General features: G+C 41.4%; 4 protein-coding genes and 1 long non-coding RNA gene across 10 annotated transcripts in view; 3 read left to right on the forward strand and 2 right to left on the reverse strand.

Moving 5' to 3' along the window:
* Nucleotides 1-1,791: 1,791 nt before the first annotated feature.
* Nucleotides 1,792-7,327, reverse strand: etv7 (ETS variant transcription factor 7). 5 transcript variants are annotated; one of them, XM_085394534.1, is made up of 10 exons: nucleotides 7,243-7,327; nucleotides 6,783-6,839; nucleotides 6,437-6,575; nucleotides 6,145-6,309; nucleotides 5,891-6,067; nucleotides 4,624-4,752; nucleotides 4,385-4,528; nucleotides 3,046-3,188; nucleotides 2,791-2,891; nucleotides 1,792-2,693 (listed from the first exon to the last, which is right to left on the reverse strand). In XM_085394534.1, the coding sequence occupies exons 2-10, from the start codon at nucleotides 6,813-6,815 to the stop codon at nucleotides 2,504-2,506; spliced, it is 1,221 nt and encodes a 406-aa protein (XP_085250660.1). In that variant the 5' UTR covers nucleotides 6,816-6,839; nucleotides 7,243-7,327; the 3' UTR covers nucleotides 1,792-2,503. The 5 variants fall into 5 exon arrangements, with proteins under 5 accessions (XP_085250660.1, XP_085250664.1, XP_085250661.1 ...); XM_085394538.1 differs by lacking the exon at nucleotides 7,243-7,327 and adding an exon at nucleotides 6,916-7,081 and having other exon boundaries at nucleotides 4,624-4,728; XM_085394535.1 differs by lacking the exon at nucleotides 7,243-7,327 and adding an exon at nucleotides 6,916-7,024.
* LOC146644549 (uncharacterized) lies at nucleotides 7,226-9,953 on the forward strand. 2 transcript variants are annotated; one of them, XM_085394539.1, is made up of 4 exons: nucleotides 7,226-7,445; nucleotides 7,775-8,031; nucleotides 9,061-9,241; nucleotides 9,349-9,953. In XM_085394539.1, the coding sequence occupies exons 1-4, from the start codon at nucleotides 7,364-7,366 to the stop codon at nucleotides 9,543-9,545; spliced, it is 717 nt and encodes a 238-aa protein (XP_085250665.1). In that variant the 5' UTR covers nucleotides 7,226-7,363; the 3' UTR covers nucleotides 9,546-9,953. The 2 variants fall into 2 exon arrangements, with proteins under 2 accessions (XP_085250665.1, XP_085250666.1); XM_085394540.1 differs by having other exon boundaries at nucleotides 7,303-7,449.
* A 1,151-nt stretch (nucleotides 9,954-11,104) lies between these two features.
* ube2t (ubiquitin-conjugating enzyme E2T (putative)) lies at nucleotides 11,105-15,976 on the forward strand. The gene is made up of 7 exons (XM_085392996.1): nucleotides 11,105-11,262; nucleotides 11,533-11,642; nucleotides 12,361-12,430; nucleotides 12,531-12,636; nucleotides 13,217-13,315; nucleotides 14,052-14,135; nucleotides 15,699-15,976. Exons 2-7 carry the CDS (start codon nucleotides 11,534-11,536, stop codon nucleotides 15,813-15,815), a joined length of 585 nt encoding a protein of 194 aa, XP_085249122.1. The 5' UTR covers nucleotides 11,105-11,262; nucleotide 11,533; the 3' UTR covers nucleotides 15,816-15,976.
* Nucleotides 15,977-16,088: 112 nt separating this feature from the next.
* The window catches only part of lgr6 (leucine-rich repeat containing G protein-coupled receptor 6), a 37,970-nt gene continuing 28,845 nt past the window's right edge, over nucleotides 16,089-25,213 (reverse strand). Inside the window, exons 7-18 of the mRNA XM_085392995.1 lie at nucleotides 24,341-24,409; nucleotides 23,780-23,851; nucleotides 23,579-23,650; nucleotides 23,112-23,180; nucleotides 22,445-22,516; nucleotides 22,141-22,206; nucleotides 21,952-22,023; nucleotides 20,819-20,890; nucleotides 20,193-20,318; nucleotides 19,089-19,243; nucleotides 18,379-18,459; nucleotides 16,089-18,297 (exon numbers count right to left, since the gene is read on the reverse strand). Coding sequence (XP_085249121.1) covers nucleotides 17,159-18,297; nucleotides 18,379-18,459; nucleotides 19,089-19,243; nucleotides 20,193-20,318; nucleotides 20,819-20,890; nucleotides 21,952-22,023; nucleotides 22,141-22,206; nucleotides 22,445-22,516; nucleotides 23,112-23,180; nucleotides 23,579-23,650; nucleotides 23,780-23,851; nucleotides 24,341-24,409 — 2,065 coding nt within the window. The 3' untranslated portion in view covers nucleotides 16,089-17,158. The remainder of the gene's footprint in view (nucleotides 18,298-18,378; nucleotides 18,460-19,088; nucleotides 19,244-20,192; nucleotides 20,319-20,818; nucleotides 20,891-21,951; nucleotides 22,024-22,140; nucleotides 22,207-22,444; nucleotides 22,517-23,111; nucleotides 23,181-23,578; nucleotides 23,651-23,779; nucleotides 23,852-24,340; nucleotides 24,410-25,213) is intronic.
* Nucleotides 19,080-25,213, forward strand: part of LOC146644552 (uncharacterized) — a 34,201-nt gene continuing 28,067 nt past the window's right edge. Inside the window, exons 1-2 of the long non-coding RNA XR_014908993.1 lie at nucleotides 19,080-19,218; nucleotides 22,447-22,607. This is a non-coding gene — a long non-coding RNA (uncharacterized LOC146644552). The remainder of the gene's footprint in view (nucleotides 19,219-22,446; nucleotides 22,608-25,213) is intronic.

Genomic DNA, 25,213 nt, shown 5'->3' on the forward strand with positions numbered 1-25,213 from the left:
AATGTCAGAAATGTATATTTGTGAATGTGGAGATGTTATATTGGTTTCACTGGTAAAAATAAATAATTGAAATGGGTATATATTTGTTTTTTGTTAAGTTGCCTAATAATTATGCACAGTAATAGTCACCTGCACACACAGATATCCCCCTAAAATAGCTAAAACTAAAAACAAACTAAAAACTACTTCCACAAACATTCAGCTTTGATATTAATGAGTTTTTTGGGTTCATTGAGAACATGGTTGTTGTTCAATAATAACATTATTCCTCAAAAATACAACTTGCCTAATAATTCTGCACTCCCTGTAGAAGGTTCTGCACTGGAGGCTAATGGGACTGTTAATGTCTAAGATTAAAACACTCGTTTTGTTGAGTTGTGACCTTTACTTCAGTCGTGTTGTTAATGTGGTGAGGTTTCTAAAGTTGGAAACAGTGATTTAGCATCACCCAGGCTCCTGTAGCAATTACTGACTTCCGCCTGATCTTTACGTCATGCAGTGTTGCCTGTTGGACACAGGAGTCACATGAGATGTCTGACTCCTGACAGATAATGTTACTATTGTCTGCAAGTAGGCGACTCTTGACTTTCTTAAAATTAAATTAACCTCTTAAGCTCCAAGCCTAACTGATCTCCTGCCTTTTGCCCTCGTATCAGGAGGCGTTGGGGCTTAAGGGGTTAATTTGGTGTATGTCTGTTGTGTACCTCATTAAGCATTATACACCAATAATAAACTAGCTTTTCTAACTTTCTTAACTTTACTTTACTTGGTACTTTACATGCATTTTTTAAGCAAAGCTGACTTATTTTTGCAGTGTTGGATATTAGAGGAGACATTGATGTAATGTAAGCTGCTCTGGTATTTTGCTCAAACCATGCCAGCTACCTAGACAGTTTCAAATGAACTTAATCTCAATGTAACAGATGCGGCTTTTATACTATTTGGATCAAATCGACATGTTGAATAAGTAAATTATCGAACTGATTTGCATTCAGGTGGGGACATAAAAAGCTGAAATGTCAGTTTACAGTCTACGTCTGTGCTGCCATCTGTCTGATCTGTTTAATTAACATCAAACTGACAAAGTGGAGATGGATATGTAAGCCTGTGAAACACTCTACACAAGCCTCTATTTTACGAATTCTACAGCTCCAGCTGAACAGAGTTATTATACCTAATAGGTCAAAATGTTTTTAGGCCCATACTGTAAAAACTGCATTGTCAAAGATGGGTGTAGTAAAAGACGAGCATCCGCAGATGACGAGTAAATCAGCCATGGCTCAGCCAGTCTTGTTTAAGGCCTGTCTTATAACATGTGGTGACTTTTTGTCTTTTCCTTAAAACTAAAAATATTCAAAAGCTGAACTACTGTAGGAAATACGAGTATTTGAATCATTGAATTGTAAATCCTATTAAATTTACAACAGCACCCCCTGCTGGCAAAATTCAGACCATTCAACTGTCATGAGTGAATATTGCAATTGTTTAGCAACGATCTATTTTTGTCCTGACGTTTGGCTTGTCATAAGAAGTTAACTTTATCATTTTCATCTCAGAAAAACATTTATATGAAATGTTTTACCAACATATATAATTGGGATAGCTCAGTAGGTAGAGTGGTTGCCCCATGATCGGAAGGTCGGGGGTTCAAATCCACTGAACGGCTGCCCTGAGGTGCCCCTGAGCGAGGTACCGTCCCTGCACACTGCTCCCTGGGTGTCCAGTGGCTGCCCACTGCTTCACTGAGTGAATGGGTTAAATGCAGAGAGAAATTTCCCCTCAGGGACAATAAAGTATACATTAAAATATTTATTTTTCCAAAGCAAGTTCAATGCAAACTTTTCACACACACACACAATGAAACACCAAATACTTAACCTACGGATAGAAAAAGCTGCTTTCCACCACTGAAAAAAATAACAATTTGTAAAAATCCCAATCTGAGCTACGCTGAAGATTTCAAGGTATTACTACGTAAGCTGAAACTTTCAGATACCCTACCAAAAATGGGAGATAATAACCTGACATTTTGACTTATTGATGGCAATTTTTTTCTAGTGGTGGAAACAATCTTGAATATTAACCAGCATTCAAAACAAAAACAGTTATTTATCCTCTCTTATGTTATTAAACTCGTATTGGACTGTAGTCATTTCCAACCCATAGCTGCAAGACCTGTAAAGTTTATGAAAATAACTCTGTTATGTGATTATATTGAACGAAGCAGATAATTTTAAGTTTTGCTGGCTGGATAATTCTGTGATTAATTTCACAGTTTTCCTCACTCTTAATATTAGTGTTTACCCAGATCACAGTTATACACACATTGATTCAGAGAAAAAAAAAAAATAATAATCTCACAGTAAACAACACAACTGTGTTTTTTCAGACTGTACATGCATTTTTTCCTCCCCTGAAAGCTCAAACCACGAGATAAATATATTACAACCTCCTATTTTATTCGGTAAGAGCCGTGCTGCTACACATGATCCACGGTTTTATTCTATCTCACTGGTGCACCAGTCGGGGGAGGCTGTGGAGACGTCCGATCAGGGGAAACCTCAAAATGGTCTTCAGAGAACTCTTGTGTAGGACTGGAGTCCGGGAAGTCGCCATCGTGAGGTGGAGTGTGCTCCAGGGCGCCGGAAGCCTCGACCTGCTGTTTCTTGATATCTTGAGGGAGTTTCAGAAACCTGAATGGAGGCGACGAACAGGCAGGAAGGATGAGTTTGAATGTTATTTAAGAGGAAAATAGAAAGCGGATGACAAAGAAAGGAGCAGAGACGAGACCTGAAAAGGAGTTTTTGTCCTCTTTCTTTTTTGATAATGTTCAGTTTGTAGTAATGCCGTAAAGCCCGAGACATTTTCTCATACGTCATATTTTCTCGGTTCTGTAAAAAGAGATCATGCATCATTAGTCATGCAAGTCATGCACTACATTATTCACTTTTCCCCAATGTTCCCTGCTTTTTTCTGTTTTGTTTTATTCTCCACCTGTGTAGCCGTTTTTCCTGATGGATGAAGCACAGAGAACTGGGAACTCACCTTGTGGTTTCCCCAGAGCCGTGCCAATCCATTGGGGTCCACCACCCTGAAAACCAAGCTGTCCGGATCTTCCCATCGAATGTATTCTTGGTAACGGTCATCACAAAGCAACTGATACACATAGTCCCACAGCAGCCTGCACTCTGGCCATGATTAGAAGAGTAATAACACACGTGTTGGCAGAACTTACACTACTGTCACAAATATACGTATTTAAAGTTCAATTCAGTACCATTTAGTATATTTTCACTCTCAGTGCCACGTTCCAATAAACACGTATAAAAATGGCGTAGTCACAAGTGTACATGCACTAATCATGTGGATGAATGCCACGGTCATTTACATCTTTTAATGATTTATTCGACCTGTTCTTGTACAGCAGACATCTTTAACGACTTTAGAAAACAAGAACTAGGTACACAAGTTTATATTTATTTTAGGTTCTCTCTAATCCACACAGGGTCAACAGTATATATACACAGGCTCACTAACATATAGTTGAATGTCCCACAGCAAGATGCATTTAGTAGCCATCAACAAGCCACTTACCATTCATCTTGGCAGAAATGGTCAAATTCATGTAAATTGGTTGGTTTCCTGGTTTTGAGAGTAGTCGCACTGTTCGAATAACTTGTACTTACACACACTTGCTGATAATATTGGAATCTGGAGTTGTTTAGAAATTTCAAGAGACCTTCTGAAGTTCTATCTGTGTTCTTTCTTTTTTATTATTTTGGTAAAGAGAAACGACCAATTGTAGTTAAACAACACTGCAGGACTTTCATCACCACTTATTAAGAGATTTAAGTGAATGTATGTATACTTTTCTCCCTGTGTGGATCAGAGAAAGTCATTAAAGATGTATGTTGTACAATCATTCCACCCGGACAAAGAACAGTTCAAAGAAAATCATTAAAAGCCTCAAATTGCCACGACATTCGCGCTCATGACGAGGAAACTTCTCACCACAAGTGTACCTGTAAGCCTGACATTAACATATCATTTTGAGCCGTCATTTAGACATAACAAAAGAATAAAATAGCCAACTATTGAATATTTAAAGCGCAGGTCCACTTTTGGGTTATTGCTTCAGGATGTTGTGTCTGTTTTGCTCTTTACCTCACAAACAAATCCAACGTGTTGGACTTAAAATAGTTTCTAGGAAACTGAGTGTGTTCATGTTATTGGTGCATTTGCTGATTGTATATAAAATGCTGTTTATGATATATGAGATTTTTTTTCTTCACTTTTTAAAGAGACACGGTTTTAACAATTCTGTGTGTTTTCTGTGATTAAATACATGAAGAGCACAATAGTCAACAAATTATTGTAACAATACCTGGGATGCGACCGTTTGCCTTGTGCAGCGGACTCCTTGGCTTATGTCGACTGGAGAGGTTCAGAGGCTCCGGGGTGATGTTCTTCGTTTGGGGATTACACTCATCCTGATTGTGGTGCAATGTTGAGGTACCCGCTGATCCGTCTGAGAGACACAGACGGCAACAAAGAAATGAAGCCTCTGAAACAGTAGGAATTGCAGGACAATTTACTTCTGCTATGGCCATTTGTCATACTCACTCTTTTGTGTGAGTGGTGCAGACAAGGTGTAGCAGATGGGGCGATCTGTAAGGGCTGACACTGATTTTGGCTGGCTGCTTACAGTGGCCCCGACAGCAGCCAACACTGTGGTGGTGAAAGCGGGTAAAACTGTGAGTCAGAAATATGAGGAAATGTGAAACGCTAAAGTGAAAGTAAAAGTGACTTTACAGCCACATGAACATTTTATAATATCAGGCTTAGCACAAGCTAATGTTTAACACAGAGACTGTTTTACTTCTAGCAGACAGAGCGCAGAACAAAGTCATTCTTCTGAACTTGAGAGTTAAAGGATCCTTTTTCCAGGAAACTGAAGACCATTGGCCAACACATTCTTTTTCTGGGAAAGATTATACAGTTGTTTTGCTTGACAAACGTTTGTGGGTGTGTGTCTTTGTGTAGTGTACGCATACACCATTTATGGTTCTGGTACTTCAGCATTTCCATTTCTTCATCATTATAAATTATGTGATAACTGCTTAACGCATCATGTAATTAGGTGAGCAAATAAAATCCGTTTTTGCAGAGAAGTCAATCAAAGTACCCAATCACAAAATAATGAGGGTTTATTTCATCTTTGCCAGCGAATCACTATTCCTCACATGTGAAGAAAAAGCACAGAGCAAAGGAAAACATTTCAGTTAGGGGTGAGCAAACATTGATTAGCGTCAGTCTTTAAATTTGGGGGATAAGAAGTCAATGGATGTCCTCACATGTAGAGTAAAACAAAAGTGGGAAAGAGAAAGGATTCCCACGTGATATGTTTGCACATGTGGTAGATCAGGAAGTATTCACACCCACGATCCAACCAGAATAAACGAGTTCTTATGTGGATACAAATGTTCCTGAAGACTAGAGATCCTCCTAAAACTTTACAAGAGGCAGAGCCTCTGATGAGAACCAAACCAAAGGTGCTTTTATCTATTATTCTGTACACAGACCAACAGGTAATGTTCAGTGTGTCCAATCATGGCCACATTCAAATCTAAACAAAAACATTTCTCTCTCCCTGTGTGTCTTTGTTGAATTACTGTACACAACACACTGCTACGTTTCTTGTCATTTCTTTAAATTTTACTCTATTTTTTCTTTTTTTACATTCTATTGCTGATCTAATGCATTTTCTTTTTTGCCCCATGTAAAGCACTCTGAGTCTACAACTTGTGTACAAATACATCTGTCTGCCTTTACACTGAACTGTAGTATAGCAGTATATATATTTATAAATGTACTCCTTAATTTTACTCACCCGGGGTGCCACTGACTTTGGGAGACTGTGGCTCTTGGACTGTGTGAGCGATTACCTGGCAGCTGACTGGACCCTGAAGGTGTCCAGCTGCCACGGGAGGAGTTGTGTTAGGCGGGTCACATACCACACTCCTCCTCTGCTGCTTCACACACTGAAGGATCTCATACAGAACATCACCTGCAGAAAAATGAGGGATTTCATATGAAAATGCAGCCACGGAAACAGGTGACTTCGATCTACTAACTCATGTCCACCTGAGCTGGGGCAGCGGCGTCTGAAGTCCTCCTTAGTGAGGAGACACAAGGCTCTGCCGTTCATCTCAAATCGGCCCTTCTCCGGCCGGCGCAGCGAGTACTCCTTTTGAGCCCAGTGGAGCCACAGGGAAACATCATCTTTATCCCACAGGGACGGGTTAATTCCTGGAAACAATAAATGCATCATTTCAAATCTAATGTGCTTGCAGAAGGTGCTGCATATGTGTATCTGCAGTCATATCTGCAATTAATATTAACAGATAAGTAGAACAGAGAGGATAATTTAACTCACTCAGCCTTCCAGGCAGATGCCACAAGTCTTCTTGAGTGGGAGGACTAACCAAAGGATCTTGGGTAGGTGGGGAGTGATGCACAGTGGGATAAATGTTGACTTGCTTTTCACGTACAATCGATGGAGGACTGTTTTCTTGCTACAAAACATCGATACAAATGGCTATAGTCACAGTACTCAGCAGTTTTGGAGCAGCAATGCTGAGCGACAGAGAGCATAAACAACAGCTGCTGGTCACCGTCCAACGACTAAGGCACGAAAGCTCAAACAAAAACTGAGTCGGATTCCAGGGTTGTGGTTTTAGACCACAGGCTTTGAAAGATTTGCCCCTGAAAGACTAACTTACCTTGATCAAAGGTGACGGGGAAACGCTCTCCATGGAGACGTCCTTTAATCTGCTCGACTGCACAGAAAACAGAGGGATTTCCTCATGAGCAGAATGAAAACAAACTTCGGGTCACGTCTCAAACAAAACTCACTTTTAAACGAACACACTCGAAGATTTTTTTAAACGCCACTATTTTCACAATCAACCCTTCCGGGAAATGAAAACGAAAGAAATATAATCCCTGCAGGGGGGTGTGTGCAAAATAGGATGATTGGAGGAAGCAACGACAGAGGACATTTCCAAAACCTTTGACTGCACTTGTTTAGACACGCAGTAGTATATTTACAGAATCGCTGCAGCAGACGCTCTCGTTCATAAATGAAATGCGGGTGGAGGGAGGGTGACACCTATTTTTGTTTTATTTTTTGAATAGTTTTTATTTCTCTTTCTTTCTTTTTCGCTATTACGCAATACATACATGAGCGGTAACCCGTGTGGCCAGAAAATACAAGAAAACTACAGGAAGTGGTCGATGATAAGAAGTGCCAGAGATACTTAAGAGGTGTAGGACACCCCGGAACGGAGCAGCGCGTGCGCCGATGAAGCACAAGCTCCTCCCACTACCAGGAAGACTAAACTGCGGCGTGGCTGAGAGCCGACGAGCGCTGACTGTAAACGAAAGTAGGTAAGCGCTTTATCCGGGCAACTGGCACCGAGAGTCAGAGGGGCAGCCATGTTGTCCTGTACTCTGAGTCTGTAAATCTACAAGTTTCAATCAAGTGCTCAACTTTAATTGGTTATTCAGTAATAACAATGTTAATAAACTTCTACTTGGCTTTGAAACAAATCAGCGGATTAAACATTAACTGCGCAACAAATAATGATAAGCAAAGTCCAGCCACACTGTGAGGGCGAACCATGTATAACATGTTATACACCGTGTCCTCACGTTGAACACCGCTGAACCTGAAAGCAGAAAGTTTTAGCCAAATATTTCATGTTTTTTTCAGTCATGTGGGCTGAACCACTGGGGAAACAGCTGGGCCGTCCCACGCGATCACTTGCAGGGTGGTTGGTGAGCAAGTGGCTCACAGCTTACAATCAGGTCCTGGAGGAGAGTGCTGTACAGCTGTGTGCCATCCAACCTGGGGACACTGTGCTGGAGCTGGGCCATGGCCCCGGTCTGGGTCTACAGTCTGCAGCCAAACTGCTCACGGGCCCCACAGGCCACCTTATAGGGGTGGATTACTCAGAGTACATGCACCAGGTGAGGTAGAAAGAGTGGAATAAACAAGTCAAATTCAAGTTTATTTAATACATGTGGGTTGTTACTGTTACGAAGAGTGTCTTTGAAAAAGAGTAAAAGCACACAGCTTTGTTGTGGCCTCTTCAGCCTTGCTAAAGCAGACACATTGCAAGCCTTTAAAAAGAAAATGCACTATTTCGGAGAAAATACGCACACTGGCCACTTATTTCGTTACTTCACCGGCTTCAGAGCTGCCTGAGTTATCTGTGTCATAGATTCAACAAGGTGCTGAAAACATTTCTTTGATTTTGGTCCATATTGACATGAGGGAAAAATCACATTGTTGCTGCAGATTTGGCTGCTGGACACCCATGAAGTGATACCACCATATCTCAGAGGTATCCTCTTAAATTGAGATGATGTGGAGGCCATTTAAAGTCAGAATGAAACACTTGATGTTTAAAATCTAATTTAAAATCTCCCCAAAACTAACATAGATGTAACACTGTCTGTGTAGCTGGATTTAAGAAATAAGAGCTTAAAGTTTTTAAAACACGTTTAGCGCCATCTTGTGTCAGTGGAGAATGTGACATCACTAATGTGCTGATGTCTCCACTGATGCTGTGAGTTTATGCCAGCTAATTATTAACAGAACCAATAACTCATAATGAGACTAAAATCAGTTTAAGGGGTCACCTTTGTGCTGCCCGTGGCTGCAACAATGAGTTTTACGTTAAAACCAAGGATTCTGAACCTAAATGCCACAGCAGAAATCATGAACCATCAGACCATGCAGAGTTTTCCAATCTTCTGTCAAGCCCATGCAAATTAGCGTCTACTAGTGAACAATGTCCTGTTCTGAACTGATCGCACCTGGTGTGGTCTGGCCCAGCTTCTTTAAGGTTTGATGTGTTGTGCGTTCTTCTGCATACCTTTGTTGTATATTAAATAAATAAATAAAAATCAAGCACTGCTGAGCAGGCAGCTAAGACCTAAGAAAAGCATAGCTGCTAATCAGGGACAATATTGTAATTCTTCTGTGTCTGACAGATGGCAAAGAAACAAATGATGGAACTTATAGCGAGTAAAAAAGTGACGCTCCACCACTGTGACGTAGCAGCAATGCCTCTCAGAGACAGCACTGTGGACAGAGTCTTTCACTGTAACTGCTACTACTTCTGGCCTGATCTTAGAAAAGGAGCCGCAGAAATACACCGGGTGATGAAGCCAGGTAATGCCATGACAGTCAGGCAAACTTTATTTACAGATTTAGTTCCAAAACTTGTCTTTAAATAATGATTCTCAAATTGAATTTCCCCATCTTTTTAACCCACCCAGGAGCCCTGATGGTCACAACTCTGAGGCTTTCTCGTGTGGCTACGATAGCAGCGAAGGGGGTGATGCCAGGGGAAAACTGGCGCCCAGAGGCCTACATGGCAGCTCTGAGAGACTCCGGCTTCACTGATGTCAGAATGGAGGACAAGCAGGACAGAAACATTACTTTTCAGGCTATCTTTGCCACTGCCTTCAAATAAGATACTTATGCAATTATGAAGTTTAGTGTGATTACATCAGTCATTAATGGTCTTCCTTTTGAAGATGGATAAACTTGAACTTATCATAATGATAAACATATACAGATGAGAAGTTTTATATCATTTTCTGTCATTCCCTACGTGCAATGTTCTTACATCAGTACCAGTATACAGTATGGTGATTTTAAAGCTTCAAAACAGCATTACTGTGAAAAGTGGAAATAAAACATAATGAAGAACTCTATGGAGGAAACCCAACTGTATGAATGTGTAATCATGCAATAAATGGAAAACAGGAATAAAAGAATTAGAAAGAATAAAACACACAAGATGATACCAAAGTCTTATAGTGCTTCTGCTGTCAAAATAAAACAAAACTCATGGTGTCAGCTCCACCAAGAAATGATATATTTGGTAGCGTTGGGGTGTGTGTCATTTTGTCCTTAAACTCAAAAGCTCAAAAGCTTTTGAATGAATTCTGATCAAACTTTGCAAAGTGGGGACGTGTTAACAATCCATTAATAATTACTTTACATCCATCAACTTAATAATTGATGGATGTAAAGTCCACAAAAAGCATCTTAAAAGATTTTAAAATGTCATATCATAACTGACCTCTGTCCTTCAGGGTCAACAGATGGATCTGAAGGTCCAAGTGATAATGTGATATCAAGTTACTTATTACAGTTATGTTTCGTACTGTCACATAGACATACAGGCATTTAATTATACATGGGGATTATAAATATCGCGTTACTTTGGGCCTCTGTCTTCTTCTTCGAGGTTAAATAAGGTCAAACTTTAATAAAAAATAAAGTCTACTGCACTTTTGCACTGGCAACATTTGGGAAATGATACTGTTATATGGGGTCAGTATCACATTATAGTTTGCTTCCAAATATAATTTCATATTTGACCTCTGATCTCGCTTTTACATTTCACCTGTGTCTTCTTTTCATTCAAGTTTACCCAAAATGCCTATATCTTTAAAGAAAGTGTTGTCAAGAAAAAGATGATGAACTGCTTTGTTAGTTAGATATACGGTAGTGTAAATTGTAGTGCAATATTAGATCACATGCTCAGGTCTTTTAAACCCTTTTTTTTTTACAAGTCAGTACCTATTATCCATTACCTACTCCTAGACAATATTTGTGTAACCAAAGTATACATTTGTCATGCCACCCTTATTTGAAACCTCTTAAATTACATTTGAAAAGAACAAAGAAAACTAAATTCATATATTGAAAATACACAAATATTACCTTATAAGTAAATACCGACTAGAGACCAGAGAGTCACCAGGAGACGCTTCTTGTTCCTTTTTGTAAGGCTATAAATGAAAAGTGATTTTAGTATCCTCTAAGAATCATATTTCACACATACACATGAATGGTTAGTTGCCCAGTGTTTCGAGCGGCAAGCAGAGAGGCTACTGGATTGCAGGATGATCACTGTAACACTGTTAAATTAAAAATAAAAATGATGCTGTGTTATTTGTGCGCAGAAGTAGCCTCCTGGTAGCTCACACTCGGGACCACACGGTGGCGGTAATTCATCTGAATAAATCCAACAGAAGAAGAAGAGCGGCGCGCGGGCGGTGCATACGTAAGGAGAGGGAAATCCAAAACAGAGTCGATGACGCTGCTTCGCCGAGAGCTGTGAAACTGACATTTCGATTAAGATAGACAGTGATTATCAAGTGCACAGCTGATAAAAAGTAAGTAAACGAGAGGTGCTCTCCACCTGACAAGTTGTTATTAGACTTTTTGCACTAAGAAGGTGTTTATTTCTCGGCCTTCACATTAGTAAGCAAAGGCGTTAGCTCAGCATCACAAGAAGGCAGCTAACATCACAAACAAACCACTGTCTCATTGACCAATTTGACAGTAAATGTTCTACGTTTAGGATTAAATTATTACAAGCGTGTGTGGAGACTGACCCACGAACTTTAAGTGTAACGCTAATTAGCCAGCTGCCTGTTTTTCAGAATGCAGAGGGCTTCTCGTTTGAAACGTGAACTTCAAATGCTAAGCACCGAGCCCCCCCCTGGGATAACATGCTGGCAGACCGAAGATCAGATAGACGACCTCCGGGCACGTATGTACTACTGTGTCACTTAAACGACTAAAGCTATACTTGCCAGACACTTTCTTATGTGCGTTGCTAGTACCAGGTTGGACCTCTGTGTTGCCTTCACAACTATCGTAATTTTTAACTGCGGCGGTGCCCAGTGTGGTCTCTGCTCCTGCGGCCCGTCTGCTTCTAAATTTGATGCGTTATGCGTTCATCGAGGCTCTTTTGGATTGTTTCCTTCCTATCAGCTCAAACCAGCGTAGCCATTTTCCTCTGACCTCTGAAATCAGTGGGGCATTTTGACCCAGATCTGCTGCTCACTGAACATTTTTCATTTTGGACATTTCTCTGTGCATTCTAGAGATGCTTATGTGGAAAATCTCAGTAGATCAGCAGGTCCTGAAAGAGTCTCACCACCATATCTGGCACTAACAAAATCACGTTACTAGCAAAGTCACTTAAATCGGCTTTCCTTCCGATTCTGATGCTCAGTTTGAACTTCAGCAGGTTGCAATGATCATGTCTATATGCCATAATGCACTGAGTTGATGCCTCGTGATTAGCTGATTGTCAGACAGTTGAACAGGTGTACCTAACAAATTGCCAAGATACATTTACCTATACTATATACTCAGAATATTTCACCTGATTAAGATCACTCTGACATCCGTTTTTGCAGTGGATCCTGTCATTAAAATATATCAAATACATGACCATATCTTTAACCCCTGTTATGTTCCAGAGATACTGGGTGGATCAGGAACTCCTTATGATGGTGGAGTCTTCTCCTTGGAGGTCAAGATTCCAGAGAGGTACTTCTTCTTTGAGCTTTAACGTCGATGGGTTTCTCTCTACTAGTTACATGTTCTCACTCCACTCTAGCAGGACTGACATGCTTTTTTTTTCTCTTAGGTACCCGTTTGAGCCTCCCAAAATACGATTCTTGACTCCAATCTACCATCCAAACATTGACAATTCAGGACGGATCTGCCATGATGCTCTTAAACTGCCACCAAAGGTTATAAGAGATTTCCAGTACATAATAAACTCTTTATTTCTTTTTTCTTTTTTTCTTTTTTCTTCTTTTTTTTTTTTCTTTTTTTTTCTTTTTTTTTCTTTTTACAGAAAAAATACAGAGGCTGATGAATGTGAGATGTTGTGGTTAACTCTGTGGCCTCCATCTGTGATCTCAATAATAAAGCTGTATGTGTGGAAGCCTGAGAGCCAAATAAAAGTCTGTCTCAGTTCTTAGCTATTCTTTTTTTTTATAAAAACAATAATCTGGGTGTCCCCAACCTCTAACAAAAACGTGGGTTAAAGCGAAAAAGTTACGGCCTCCCCGTCGGGGAATCACTGCACTAAACCCTTGTGCAGTACCTTTGTTTGTCCATGATCACAGCCCTTTGGGCTGGTGGCGCTCTACACCATTGACGCACATGTATATTTCTCCACCTTGTGGCCAAAGACGGTATTACACCCGTGACTCCCCGTAAACTCTTTATTTCAACACCATTACATGGTGGACACAAGGATATATGTTGCATTTTATACATTTCAGATGTAGTGTTGTCTTTATATTTATTTCTTTTTTTTTTCAGGGTGCCTGGAAGCCATCTCTAAACATCTCCACAGTCCTCACTTCCATACAGCTACTCATGGCGGAGCCAAATCCAGACGACCCCCTGATGGCTGATATAGTGAGTCACACATAGTGTGTTGTCCATCCTGTACGTCCAGCTATCTATCATGCACAATCTGTCTGTGGTGGTTTATTTTATTTTTAGAAAATTGTGAGTTACCTATATTGTCATGTAACAGTAGCTCTTTATTTTAAAAAAACAAAAAAAAAACAGTTTTAAAGACATTGTCTTGACTAAAATACATAGTTCCGTTTTTAATTGATTCAAATTCATCCCTGGAAATAAAAGGTATCCTAAGTCAGCGGTCCCCAACCCCCGGGCCTCGGACCGGTACCGGTCCGTGAGTCGTTTGGTGCCGGGCCGTGAGAGTAGAGGCTCAGGTGTGAAATGTTTGGTTTTTATCGGTTTTCAGCGTTATTTTGTTATCGTTTTTATCATTAACTCGGTTTTCTTGGGTCTTTTCACGTGTGTTATGAATAAATCTTATTTTTTTCGGTACCAATACTAGTTTTCTTTTGTTGTATTTATCCACGACACCTTAAAGGCCGGTCCGTGAAAATATTGTCGGGCATAAACCGGTCCGTGGCGCAAAAAAGGTTGGGGACCGCTGTGCTAAGTAATTAAAGACAAGTCCGGGAGTGTGGTAAATGCCAAAATGACTTGTTTAGATGCAAGTCAAAAACCCCTTTAAGCTAAAACCTGTTGGGTTAGAGAGCAGCTGTGTTCAGCTGTAGCACAGTGAATGATTCGATAATCCAACTTTATACTTTTATCTATTTTTCCCGTAATTTAGTCATCGGAATTCAAATACAACAAACACCTGTTTATGGAGAAGGCCAGGAAGTGGACACAAGAACATGCCGTCCAGAAGAATTCTGTGAGTTACTAAGGACTTATATAATATAATTATAATTATTAATCATTTAATGTAATTACACTCTGACTGCTGCTCTATTCTTAGTCACATGATTCCTGTCACTTGCTCCACAACAATGTTAATGTATTAGTTGTGTGCACTGTTTTATTTGACCCACATGGTTGTGCTGTGCTCCTGCAATAGAACATTATAGGCCGAGTAAATAGAACTTGTTTATTTGCAGTCGCATTAAAGTGAAAATAACCTCCTTGTAATTGCACTGATTTTTTTTTTTTGCATTCTGTGATTGGGGGTTGAGGGTGTTGCATACTCGACCTCTGGACAAACCTCAATTGTAAGGTGACTGCACAGATTGCCTAGAGGAAAGCAACTTGTCCAAACAATTCAGATTGACTGTAATCACTCCCAGAAAGATTGGCAAGGTTTTGCAAATATTTGCTCTCTAATCTATAAACACAGAGAGATTGCTAGCATGTGACAGCTGATTTAAGTTAGTTAGTCAGTCAGAGCAACTGAGCTGGCAATTGTTACTGTATAAAAGCAAAGTTGTCAAGCACGTATGGCACTTTGCAGTTAGATTGCTGTCCTGCAGCAATCATGTCACTTTGTGGAGGAACTTCTGAATTTATGGAAACAGGTGGCAAGAGATGTGGAAATTTGCTACTAATCTTACTACTTAATCATGACAAACATTTTGCGTGTTATTACCAGCTTGCCCTCATTCAGCTGCAAAATGGAAGGGGATCAGTTTCATCCCTTTTTTACGGCTTTGAGGATGGCGGCAAAACGTTGCTTCAGAGACTGCTTCTTCGAAGCGTTCAAATTGGAGGCAATGAGACTGCAAGGTCATTGCACATGGTTGCAACAATTTTGATCATGCTACAGTGTCCAGCCACTGTTTTCCCTACTGTAACTATAGTGTAATCTCGCCATAAGAACAGTTTCTTCCCCTCTGCTGTTGGACACATGAACAATAACCGTATGACTGTTCCCACCACTAACACATGACCCTACGCTGTGTTCACTGCATCATTCCATGTTTGGCACTGATCACCACCTGCACTCATGTATATATCATGTATATATCTATCTATCTACTTAGCACTTTTAATTCTTATTCTCATTTTTATTTTCATGTCTATTTAAGCTTAATTTATAACAGTATGTTTGCACTGAAGCACCGCAGCAATTTCCTAATGTTGTAAACCCGCTCAACATTTGGCAATAAAACCCTTTCTGATTCTGATTACTAATGGAGTGCATCATGTACATCTGCACTGCTCAGAAAAACTAAAGGAACACGAGCTGGCCAACCTCTGGTGGGATCCAAATATTACTCATGCTAGCAGTAGTGACACTGACCCCAGCCAAATGTAAAAATGGTGGAAAAAACTGAGACAACATGTCATGAGGGTGCGCTACATTTTCACCTGTAGTGCACCTGTATATAATTTCATTAACAACCCCCTCTGCTACTTACCCCAGCAGTTTAACTGACTCGATGATTTTCTGGTTTAGGAGGAGTAGGGTGTTTTGTTTTTTTAATGCATTTTTTCTCCCCAGGGTGTTGTGGATGGCAACAAAGAAAATACTCCTGATCAGAAAGCATCAACCCGAAAAAGAGAAGCGCACAGTGTGCAGCAGGAAGCAGAAGATCCAGCAAAGAGAACCTGTGTGTAGTTTCCACCTCACCTGAGAAAACTGACACCTTGTTAGAACTGTGGTATTAATTTTATACACAGATGTAAGACTTGTCTTCCTGTTTTTAAATGTATGTGGATGGCTGTATGTATAATGTGCGTGCTTGTGTTGTGATATTAAAGTTTCATTTTATTAATGTATTTCAGAGTGCCTGGACTTCTTGTGTAGTTTGGAGGTGTCTCCGATCTGTAACATAAGTGCATACTTGAGTGTGTATAGTATGAAGATGATGATTTTATTCAAAAATATGCTTAACCAGTTGTATACAAAGTATGTACATCCTAAATAGTACATTTGTTTTTACAAGCTAAGGATTTATTTCTTATAATATAAAATTATATAATTGCTGTTTATAAAAAGGGGAGACAAACATCATAAGGCTGTAGTGAGTCAAAACCATGCTAGTTCAGAGGTAGTTATATTGTATGTACATAATGCTAGCCTACTCTAAAGTCTGTAAGAAAAATACCTACATCCCATTCAGTCTCTATGACTGCTTGCCTCCTGTTGGATAGAGTTGCTTTTCTTGAGATCAAACATGTAAACCATATGAAAATAGATGTGCGGCCCATTTCCTGTGGCGCTTTGCTGCCGTATAAAGAGTAGCATTTTTACAACAACCTTTGTATTATACAGTTGCATAGTACAATATGACAATGACATCTGTGGAAGAAAACTTAGCTTACACTGGCTGTCGTGTGAGTGATGAGGAGTCCCTTTTTTTTAAACAGACCTTAGCAATAGGATAGAATTTGTATTTAAACAAAAAAATGGCTCCACCTATAAAAGAACCAAACAACCTGCATCTTCTGAGTTGGATTTTTCATCAGTTTTCAGTATAAACAAGATCTATTGGTGCTACCTAAATTCCCCACAGGCGAAATCGCTGATTTGTCCAATGCTTACATTTTCCATGTGGATTTGAACTGTTCCCCATGACTCAGTCCACTGAAATGTCTGAAATTGTCCTTTATATAAAAAGCAATGTCATTGTCCTATTCAATGTCCTTGAATAGTCTTTTCTGTGAAAGGACCTTGTAGTCCCGCTCTCCACTTTCAGAGGCTCTTTGTTTTCTCCTCAGCTTCTCTGCACTCTGTAGTCTCTGTAGTAACAGTTTCAGTGTTGAATGTTCTGAGGAGCTTGAAGACTGTGAACCCAGAGGCGGTCTTTCTGCAGAGGATGGTCCTTTCATATTCATATGGTGTCCTAGCTTTTCAGACAGCTAGCGTGGATGCTCATGGGTTGAGAGTGAGAGACATGGCAGTGTGATAGACATCTTGATCCAAACTTTCCAGAAATCACCAGTCGCTCACCCTCTCTCTCACTCTGCCACCCTTTCTCTATCTCTGGCAGTGGGAGGAGGTATTTGGCAAGGGATGAGAGGAACAGAGGATGTGGAGGAGCAGTGGGAAAATCTGATCGGATCCTGCCGGGCTTGGAGAGAAGATCCTCCACTGTAAGTGGCATCAGTGAGTGACACCTGTGTTGAGGAATCGGAGCAGGAGCTCTTTTCTGTGTCCACGGAAACCAACGAGTCCAAGGTGTGGTCCCGACGGAGCTGTGTACGTGCTTTGGGGCGTGGCCAGAAAAACAGCTGAGAGTGGTCTCTCGTGAAAAGAAGGAAGAGGAGAGGGTTGAGGCAGGCTGGCAAGGGCTGGAGAAGCAGGAGGACTGATTTTAGTACTTCCTCCCCCAGAGAAAGGAGACCAAGAAGGGAACAAAGGGAGAGGAAAGCTACTGGTACATACAGGAGACCATTGGTGAATATTAGCCAGGCAACATGTTTGATCATAGCGCAGTCCCACAAGCCCTCACACTCTCCTCTGAGTAACTCCCAGTAGAGGCGGATGTGTGAACCTGTGACTATAAGCAAGCACAGGGTGTTCATCATAATGAGGGCCAAGGGAAAGCCCAGGGAGGACGGCAGTCGAGAGGATGGGGGTGGCAGGGGTGAGGGAAGGCAGAAAGGCGAGGACCCATACTCCCCGACTCCTGCCAGTGGGAGAGAAGCAAGCGTGATGGAGAGAACGAGGCAGAACAGTGCACAGGTGCGCACACTCACGAGGGATGGGGACTTCCCATAGGTGCGCGCACACGTCACGCTCACACCACACTGCACTGCTGCAAGAGTTAACAGCAACACGCTGGCCTCGGACGCAAACACCCAGACCCATCCTGTCGCCTGACAACCAGGACCCCCCTCCCACCGGGCTCCGTGGTGGCCAAATTCTCCCAGCGTGAGAGCATCCACAAGGGCCAGGGTGCACATGCACACACCAGTCAGTAGATTTGAAGCCCCCATGCAAGCCACGGTAAAGCGAAGTGGTGACAGGTAGCCTGATGAGCCAAAGAGAGACAGAAGCAGGATGGAGTTCCCCAGCAGAGACACCAGGGAGATGCACCACAGGCCAACACGAACTAGCCAGCTGCCCAACAGAGAGTCACAGGGACGGAAAGGACCTGCAACAGCACAAAACAGTAACTCATTAGCTACTTGCATCATACCCTACAATAAAACTCATTTGCATTCATTTGCATTACCAGGTGTTGGTGTGCACTGGACACTGGCCTGCAGTTTGGATTCCTCTAATTCCAGCTGGAACTCCTCCAAGTCTGGGTCATCTGAAAGAAAACGTTTTTTTTAGGGCCAGAATTCAGAATTTCAGATTTCCTTTTTGATCAAACCTCCACAAGGTCCATGTGTTAAAGCATATTGAGAGCTTATTCTGAAAGTGCTTATACACAATATACCCCATGCAGACTATGCGCGACTCTAGCTGCAGGGGGTTGTAATGATAACATTCTGTTCCACAGACAAAAAATAGACACTTCAGAAGATTACTGGCGCTTGGATGAATTTTGATTGTCTTGGCATGTTTCTCTAGCAATTAAAGGTAAATAAATTTTAATCAGTGATATGTCTTGGTTTATTCATCTCTTGATTCTGTTGTTTTTCTGAATACACCCAGCAGTTTTTTAATTTCTGCTTTAATCATGCAGATTCATTGGGTTCATTTCACCTTCATTTTGATTTATTTGTGTTTCTATTTTATGCTGGCCACAGGAATGAAGGAATGGAGGGGTCAGCACGTGTTGTGTGTTTAGGTCACTGTGGTTTCAGTGAGGATCTGACACGTCCTTAACGGCCAGGTATGGACACTTAGTTGTCAGATTCCCATCTGATATGTTACAAGTCTTTTGACATACTGTGTGTATGTTTTCACAGATACCGTAAGCATGTGTTGTCTTACAGTGAGTGTCGGTGTGGATGGGGTACATGGCTACAGTCCTCTTATGCAGGTCTTCACTGGTGCTGCTCTGCTCTGAGTCCCACTGACCGGCTGGCTTGTAGCTATCACAGGAGCCGTACACACAGCATTGGTAGGCATAAGGCATCTCTATCACCCTGTACCAATCAGATGAGAGTAGTGTTGAAAATAAACCAGAAGAAAAACAGGAGCATAATAAGGTGGCAACAAAACTGCAAGTCCTGGCTGATGTTTCTTTCAACGTGAGCTTTATCTACGTTTCTTTTAGGCACAATTTAAAACTGTTTCCCAGCAGCTTCAAGTGCTTTTGTTCCTGTTGCTCTTACTTGTATTTACATTAAACCACATTTTGATTGATGTGTAATCAGTTTGACTGGTATTAAAGGTATATATTCCATAGGGACCGGGTGTTTTTGCCTTATACTGGACACGCGTAGCCTTTGTAAACAGAGGGGATGGTAACAATAGACCCAAAAAAGCTTCAGTGTATGAAAGCATAACTGAATTTTTAATAATGATAACAGTCCATCGTTGGGGAAAATGCAGGCGAAGCGTTTATTTATTTTGCTGATCTGCTGACTTTGGTGTAGATGTCTGCAAAAAACCCTTTTATTTTACCTTTAGTGCTTTTAAAATGTTTGTCTGCCAGAGGTTCTGTTCTGGGCGATGTTCTACAGGGATACTAACACAGAGCTTTGATCTGCTGCCATCTCCAATCTCTTTAAAAGTTCCTCTTCATTTTTTACTTCATCGCACCTTCCTAGGCCTTCGGGGATCTTTGTAACAAGATTTAACTTGCTGCTAACAAATACTCAGTCATTGTTTAAGTTCGGCTCAGGAATGGCTTGCAGGGATACACTGTAATTAGTCAATTGTCAGAGTTGGCAGCTTTCGGTAAATTCACGATATTAGTAGAAAATTGCGAGAGGAAGGATAATTTAAGGGTTGGGAAGGGATGCGTTTTCCTCACAGCCACAGGATACACACCTGGGATCTTTGTTTTTTTGGGACAAAGCAAAATACAAGTTTCATTTGAAGATCACACAGTTAAAGAAAGCACTCAATGATTCTGAATAGAGTAGTTACCTCATATGGGGAAAGTTATCAGGACTGAAGGCCTCATATAATTCTGTGTTCCCCCTCAGCTTGAGATGGGTCAGACCGCTCAAGCCTACAACAGGTATTGAGCTCAGACGGTTTTCAGTCAGGTCCCTAAGAGAAAAATCGAAGGACAGTGAAATAAGAAAGGTGCATGTCAAATCAAGCCAAGTTAATGTTTGTAAAATGTGTTTTTATTTCAGATAAAGCTGCGAGATGTCCTTGATAAAATGTCCTTGTCTCCTAGATTCATTAAGCTGTGTAGACAGGACTCTATCAGACTGGCTCCACATAATACTTTCTGTCAAACGTATCATCTGCTTGTTTAGCCACGCAAACTTCAACCAGTCTTCACACAATGAAGTAATTTTATATTGGCATGACTTGAGCTGAGGCTTCTTGCCATGCAGAGATATTTTTTTTCAAACAATAAATGGATTTTAATGTTCGCTGCAAACTCTGCCAAAAGTCCACAGGTTTTCAGTGGAGCACGCAGCCAAGTATGGAGTGTTTGTGCAAGTGCAACACTCTGAGATGCATATATTCTTTATGCTTTTCTCAGAAGGAGGGGAGAACAAGATGAAAGGTGGAAGAGTCTTAGTGAGTTTACTCACAGTTTAACCAAAGAGTGAAGCGAAGCAAAGGCATCTGGGTGGATCCTCTCGATCATATTCCAGCTCAGGTCACTGACAACAGCAACAAAAAGAATCACAATGATGTGAAAGTGCCTGGAATGACGGCGCACACTTGGCAATGCTGTGTATCACCACTAGATGTCAGTAATAGGTCACAATCCTACAGTCTTGTTTAATCCAACAACCGATGATTTCCTTCGTTTTGGCATCAGAGTCCTTGGGTCATGTTGTGAAACCTCATTATAGCACAGATGATTTGACTTCTACATATTGTTTCAGTTAAACATGATTAGAGAAACAAAGTTCAAACTATGTGTTATTTCACAAGAAAAAACCTCAATGGTACATCAAATTTAGTTTCATTGTTTTGTCATCTCCTGCTATCCGGTTATTAATAACATATACAGATGGGTGACAAATTAAAAGAACAACCTAGAACTCCAACACTCATAGCGAGGACATCTGGTGCTCAGGGCATTTGCTGGGAAGGTTTTGGAGTCCAAGAAGCACGTCTTGCATCTCAGCAGATATGTGAGAGGGAAATTTTTCTGGTACTATTATATAATTTATATATGTTTTGCTGACTTTGCCAGCTGGAAGTTACACGTCTACAATCTTTGCTGTTGCAGAATTCTCCCAAAGATTTCAGTTCAGGATACAACCATGTCTCTGAAATATGGTGTTCCTGTTTGGGTCCACGTGTTTTGGGAATGGGCACAGGACATCAACACAGTTGTCCTGGGAGATATGTGATGAAATCATCCTATCTTCAAGGTTGTAATCTTTACTAATGCCCATGTCTCTTGGGTACAAAAGGTCACTGAGCAGTTAGAGTATTATGAAAATGATATGTATCATGTTCATGGTAACCATATCTCAAACAAAATAAGAGATTTTGGACTGACGTGGGCCCTTTAGATAGTGCTCCTGAGCACCATCATCATGAGCATAATGAGGGACTATTTTTTGTTTTTCTCTCCTTTGATTTTTCACCAGTCTGCATATTTTCAGTTCACTATCCTTACCCGACGGTGATGGTTATTTATAAAAAACACAAATTTCTAAATATATCGCGTGCAACTTGTGACTAAGACAAAGTAAAGTTGACTCACAGTGCTCTTAGAGAGGTGAGCTGCTGGAAGGTGCTTGACTCGATCCTTCTGATTTGATTGTGCTGCAACCCTCTGTTAGGAAAATGATATATTATATGTAACCAAAGCACTATGTGCAGAGGTAAACTGAGAAAACTGCTGCCTTTGATACAGTAAGTGTGTGACTGTCTAGGGGGTTGAAAAACTCACATCTCTTGCAGTGCAGAGCAGTGGTAAAAGCTGGGCAGATCCTCTATCTGGTTGTAAGAAAGCTCCCTGCAACACAAACACAGTACACAGTGACCAGCTGTGGGTTTATGGTGTGGGAAATTATGGTCAGCTCTGTGAGGAAGGCAACACGGCAGGACAATAATTTTCTGTATTGATTGGATTTCACAGAGATGTGATTGTGCAAGTTCATGCTTTCTTTGGGGGGGGGACAAGTCTCCGCAATTGAGTTGTGTGTATCAGATTTTGTACCTCTAACTTTTCCCCTTGGTGTGTATCTACTCACAGCACTCTGAGGCGAGGCAGCTGCTCACACAGATCCAGAGGCAGAGCTGAGAGACCAGCCCGAGTCAGCGTTCTGTAGGGGAAGGAAAAAAGAAGAGGATCTTCTGATCATTGTTGAAGTGCGAGCAAGCGAAAGGATCCTCCAGTCCAGCGAGTGTAACTTGGTGAGACAGGCAGCTGTGTAGGTTCGCCAAACCTGTCAATGGCTGACATAACTGCCTACTCTTCCCTGACTCTCCTCTTCATTCCCCGCTTCCCCTAAAGTCTGAACACACACATTTCCATCTATTTCCTTCAGTTTCTTTCCTGCCCGGTCTTATCTTTCTTGGCTCTTTGTCTCTCTTGTATGTGGAGTCTGATTTGTCATTTTGTCCTGAGCATCAAATCAAATAAAATCAATTTATTTATATATTAAAAACCACAAAGTGCTTCACAGTAATATAAAACAGAAATACATAAAATACATTAATAATCAGACATACAGCACAAATCTAATTAAAGTCTAAATAAATAAATACATCTAAACATCAACATTTTTTTTTACTGTACATTTTAAAGGCTCGCTTGGTGAAATTATATATTGTGGGTTTGTGGTGGCAGTGGTGCGTGTTTGTGTGTGTCTGTGTGGGTGGGAGGGACGGGTAGGTGCAAAGGGTACAAAGACTCACAAAATTTCCAGGCTGGTGGTTCCTTTCAGATCGGGAAACTCTCGAATCTGGGTTGCCCCGTTAAGGGAGCTACAGTCAAAGAAGGAAAAAAGTGTCAGACGACTGTCTTTGTTTCTCTCACTCCCCCTTTCTTTTCACTCACAGACACACACACACACACTCTCACACACTCGCGCGTGTACACAGACCTTGTCTAACAGCTCATTTCATCCATCAAACTTTTTCTCCAACATCAACACAGGCTGCTTTGGCTGTCTCACTAGACATCATAAGTCACACCATTCAACATGTTCTTACAACACACTCTCTCTTACCACATCAGCACACAGCACAGCAATACGCTAACACAACATCATTCAGTAGGCCATTACACATGTCCACTCAACCCTCACTGCAAAGGACAGAAGATGATTTACACAGTGTTTGGGCTAACTCACTGGAATGGTTCCTGCTGACCGCATACTTACAGCGTGTGCAGCTTAGGTAAGAACTGGAAAGCGGATTTTCCCACAAACTGGATGGGGTTTTCATAGAAATGACTGCAACAAAAAGAGAGGAAAGAGACAACCACGTCACGCCCCGGAGAATAATTTGTTTTTGTAAATGGCTGATGGTGATGAAGTCTCAGTTGTGAGTCTGTCTGTGCAGATAGCAGCATTGAAGCTCACATGGTTTGGAGCTGAGGGTTTCCCACAAAGGCCCTCTCAGGGATGGCTTTGATATTGTTGTTATGGAAACCCCTGCAAATATAAAAAAAGACAATGTTAGTCAGGTTCTCTGTAAATATGTTTCTGATGATCTTAATAATCATTGTTATTATTTATTTTGGAGTCTGTGTGTGCATGTTTGTGTTTGGAGGAGGGACAGAGTGTGTTTGCGATTGAGAAGTCACATGTTCTCATCTTGCACCTGCCTTTGCACAGCTGAAAAGCATTTTTGGATACATGAGATGTAGACACGCACACATACGCTGTATCTGTGACACATAGGCGCGCTGCAGAACATCTGCTGAAGCGGAGGGAAAACACGGCTTGTGTGTGTGCATGTGCGCCTGTGTGTACGTGCAGGCGAGCGGCTGCGTGGGTGTGTAGCCAGCACCTGCTTGGGGTGAGAGAGATTGTATCCGAGTGCCACATTAAAATCACTTAACGGGATTACTCGGGATAACGCAACCACGATAGTCATGTCGGGCAGGTGTGTTTTTCGTGTTTGCGTGTGTGTGTACTCACAGTTCCTGAAGTTTGCTCAGTGTCCTGATGGCCACAGGGAACTCCTGCAGATCATTGTAGTTTAAATCCCTGTGAGAGAACCAGTAAGAGAAACAGTCATTATAAAGCAGCATGTTAACACATGCAGTCCCAGTCATGATGGAGACCATCCATCCATCATGTGGTCTTATATGTTTATGTGAGAAATGTTGCACGAGTGTGTGTGTGTGTGTGTGTGTCGCTGATAGAAGATTTTAGGGCCCTGAACTATCCTTTGGTTATGTAGCCTTAGACTGGTGGTGGGCAGGGCTTCACCTAACACGCTGTTTCTTCTTCACTCCTCTCTAAACTCTGTTTCTCGCTGCTTTCTTCTCTTTCCTCTCACCCAAACTACTCTTGGAAGAAGACTGCCCCTCCCTGAGCGTGGTATTTCCTGTTGAAAGGGAGTTTTTCCTTCCTGCTGTCACCAAGTGTTTGCTCATACGGGTTGTCAGATTGTTGGGGTTTTCTTTTTTCTACAGTATAAAGCAGCGGTCTCCAACCTTTTTTGCGCCACGGACCGGTTTATGCTCGACATTATTTTCACGGACCGGCCTTTAAGGTGTCGCAGATAAATACAACAAAATAAAACCAGTACCGGTACCGAAAAAAAGAAGATTTATTCATAACACACCTGAAAAGACCCAGGAACACCGAGTTAACGATAAAAACGATAACAAAATAACGCTGAACACCGATAAAAACCCTGAAAACCAGACATTTCACACCTGAGCCTCTACTCTCGTGGCCCGGTACCAAACGACTCACGGACCGGTACCGGTCCGAGGCCCGGGGGTTGGGGACCGCTGGTATAAAGCACCTTGAGGTGACTCTCATTGTGAGTTGGCACCATGT

This window comes from Rhamphochromis longiceps, linkage group LG20, assembly GCF_057381845.1.
Source record: "Rhamphochromis longiceps isolate RC_006_pf linkage group LG20, R_longiceps_female_GT1.1, whole genome shotgun sequence".
Taxonomy (NCBI): domain Eukaryota; kingdom Metazoa; phylum Chordata; class Actinopteri; order Cichliformes; family Cichlidae; genus Rhamphochromis; species Rhamphochromis longiceps.

What these genes read in the sequence shown, in the direction of transcription:
- LOC146644549 (XM_085394539.1), top strand. Translation starts at nt 7,364, where the DNA reads ATGAAGCACAAGCTCCTCCCACTACCAGGAAGACTAAACTGCGGCGTG. An exon ending in AGCGCTGACTGTAAACGAAA is followed by an intron (nt 7,446 to 7,774) that starts GTAGGTAAGCGC and finishes TGTTTTTTTCAG; the next exon opens with TCATGTGGGCTGAACCACTG. An exon ending in ACTCAGAGTACATGCACCAG is followed by an intron (nt 8,032 to 9,060) that starts GTGAGGTAGAAA and finishes TGTGTCTGACAG; the next exon opens with ATGGCAAAGAAACAAATGAT.
- etv7 (XM_085394534.1), bottom strand. Translation starts at nt 6,815, where the DNA reads ATGGAGAGCGTTTCCCCGTCACCTTTGATCAAG. An exon ending in TGCACCACTCACACAAAAGA is followed by an intron (nt 4,529 to 4,623) that starts GTGAGTATGACA and finishes TGTGTCTCTCAG; the next exon opens with ACGGATCAGCGGGTACCTCA. An exon ending in GGCTCTGGGGAAACCACAAG is followed by an intron (nt 2,892 to 3,045) that starts GTGAGTTCCCAG and finishes CTCTTTTTACAG; the next exon opens with AACCGAGAAAATATGACGTA.
- ube2t (XM_085392996.1), top strand. Translation starts at nt 11,534, where the DNA reads ATGCAGAGGGCTTCTCGTTTGAAACGTGAACTTCAAATGCTAAGCACC. An exon ending in GAGGTCAAGATTCCAGAGAG is followed by an intron (nt 12,431 to 12,530) that starts GTACTTCTTCTT and finishes TTTTTCTCTTAG; the next exon opens with GTACCCGTTTGAGCCTCCCA. An exon ending in CTCTTAAACTGCCACCAAAG is followed by an intron (nt 12,637 to 13,216) that starts GTTATAAGAGAT and finishes TTTTTTTTTCAG; the next exon opens with GGTGCCTGGAAGCCATCTCT.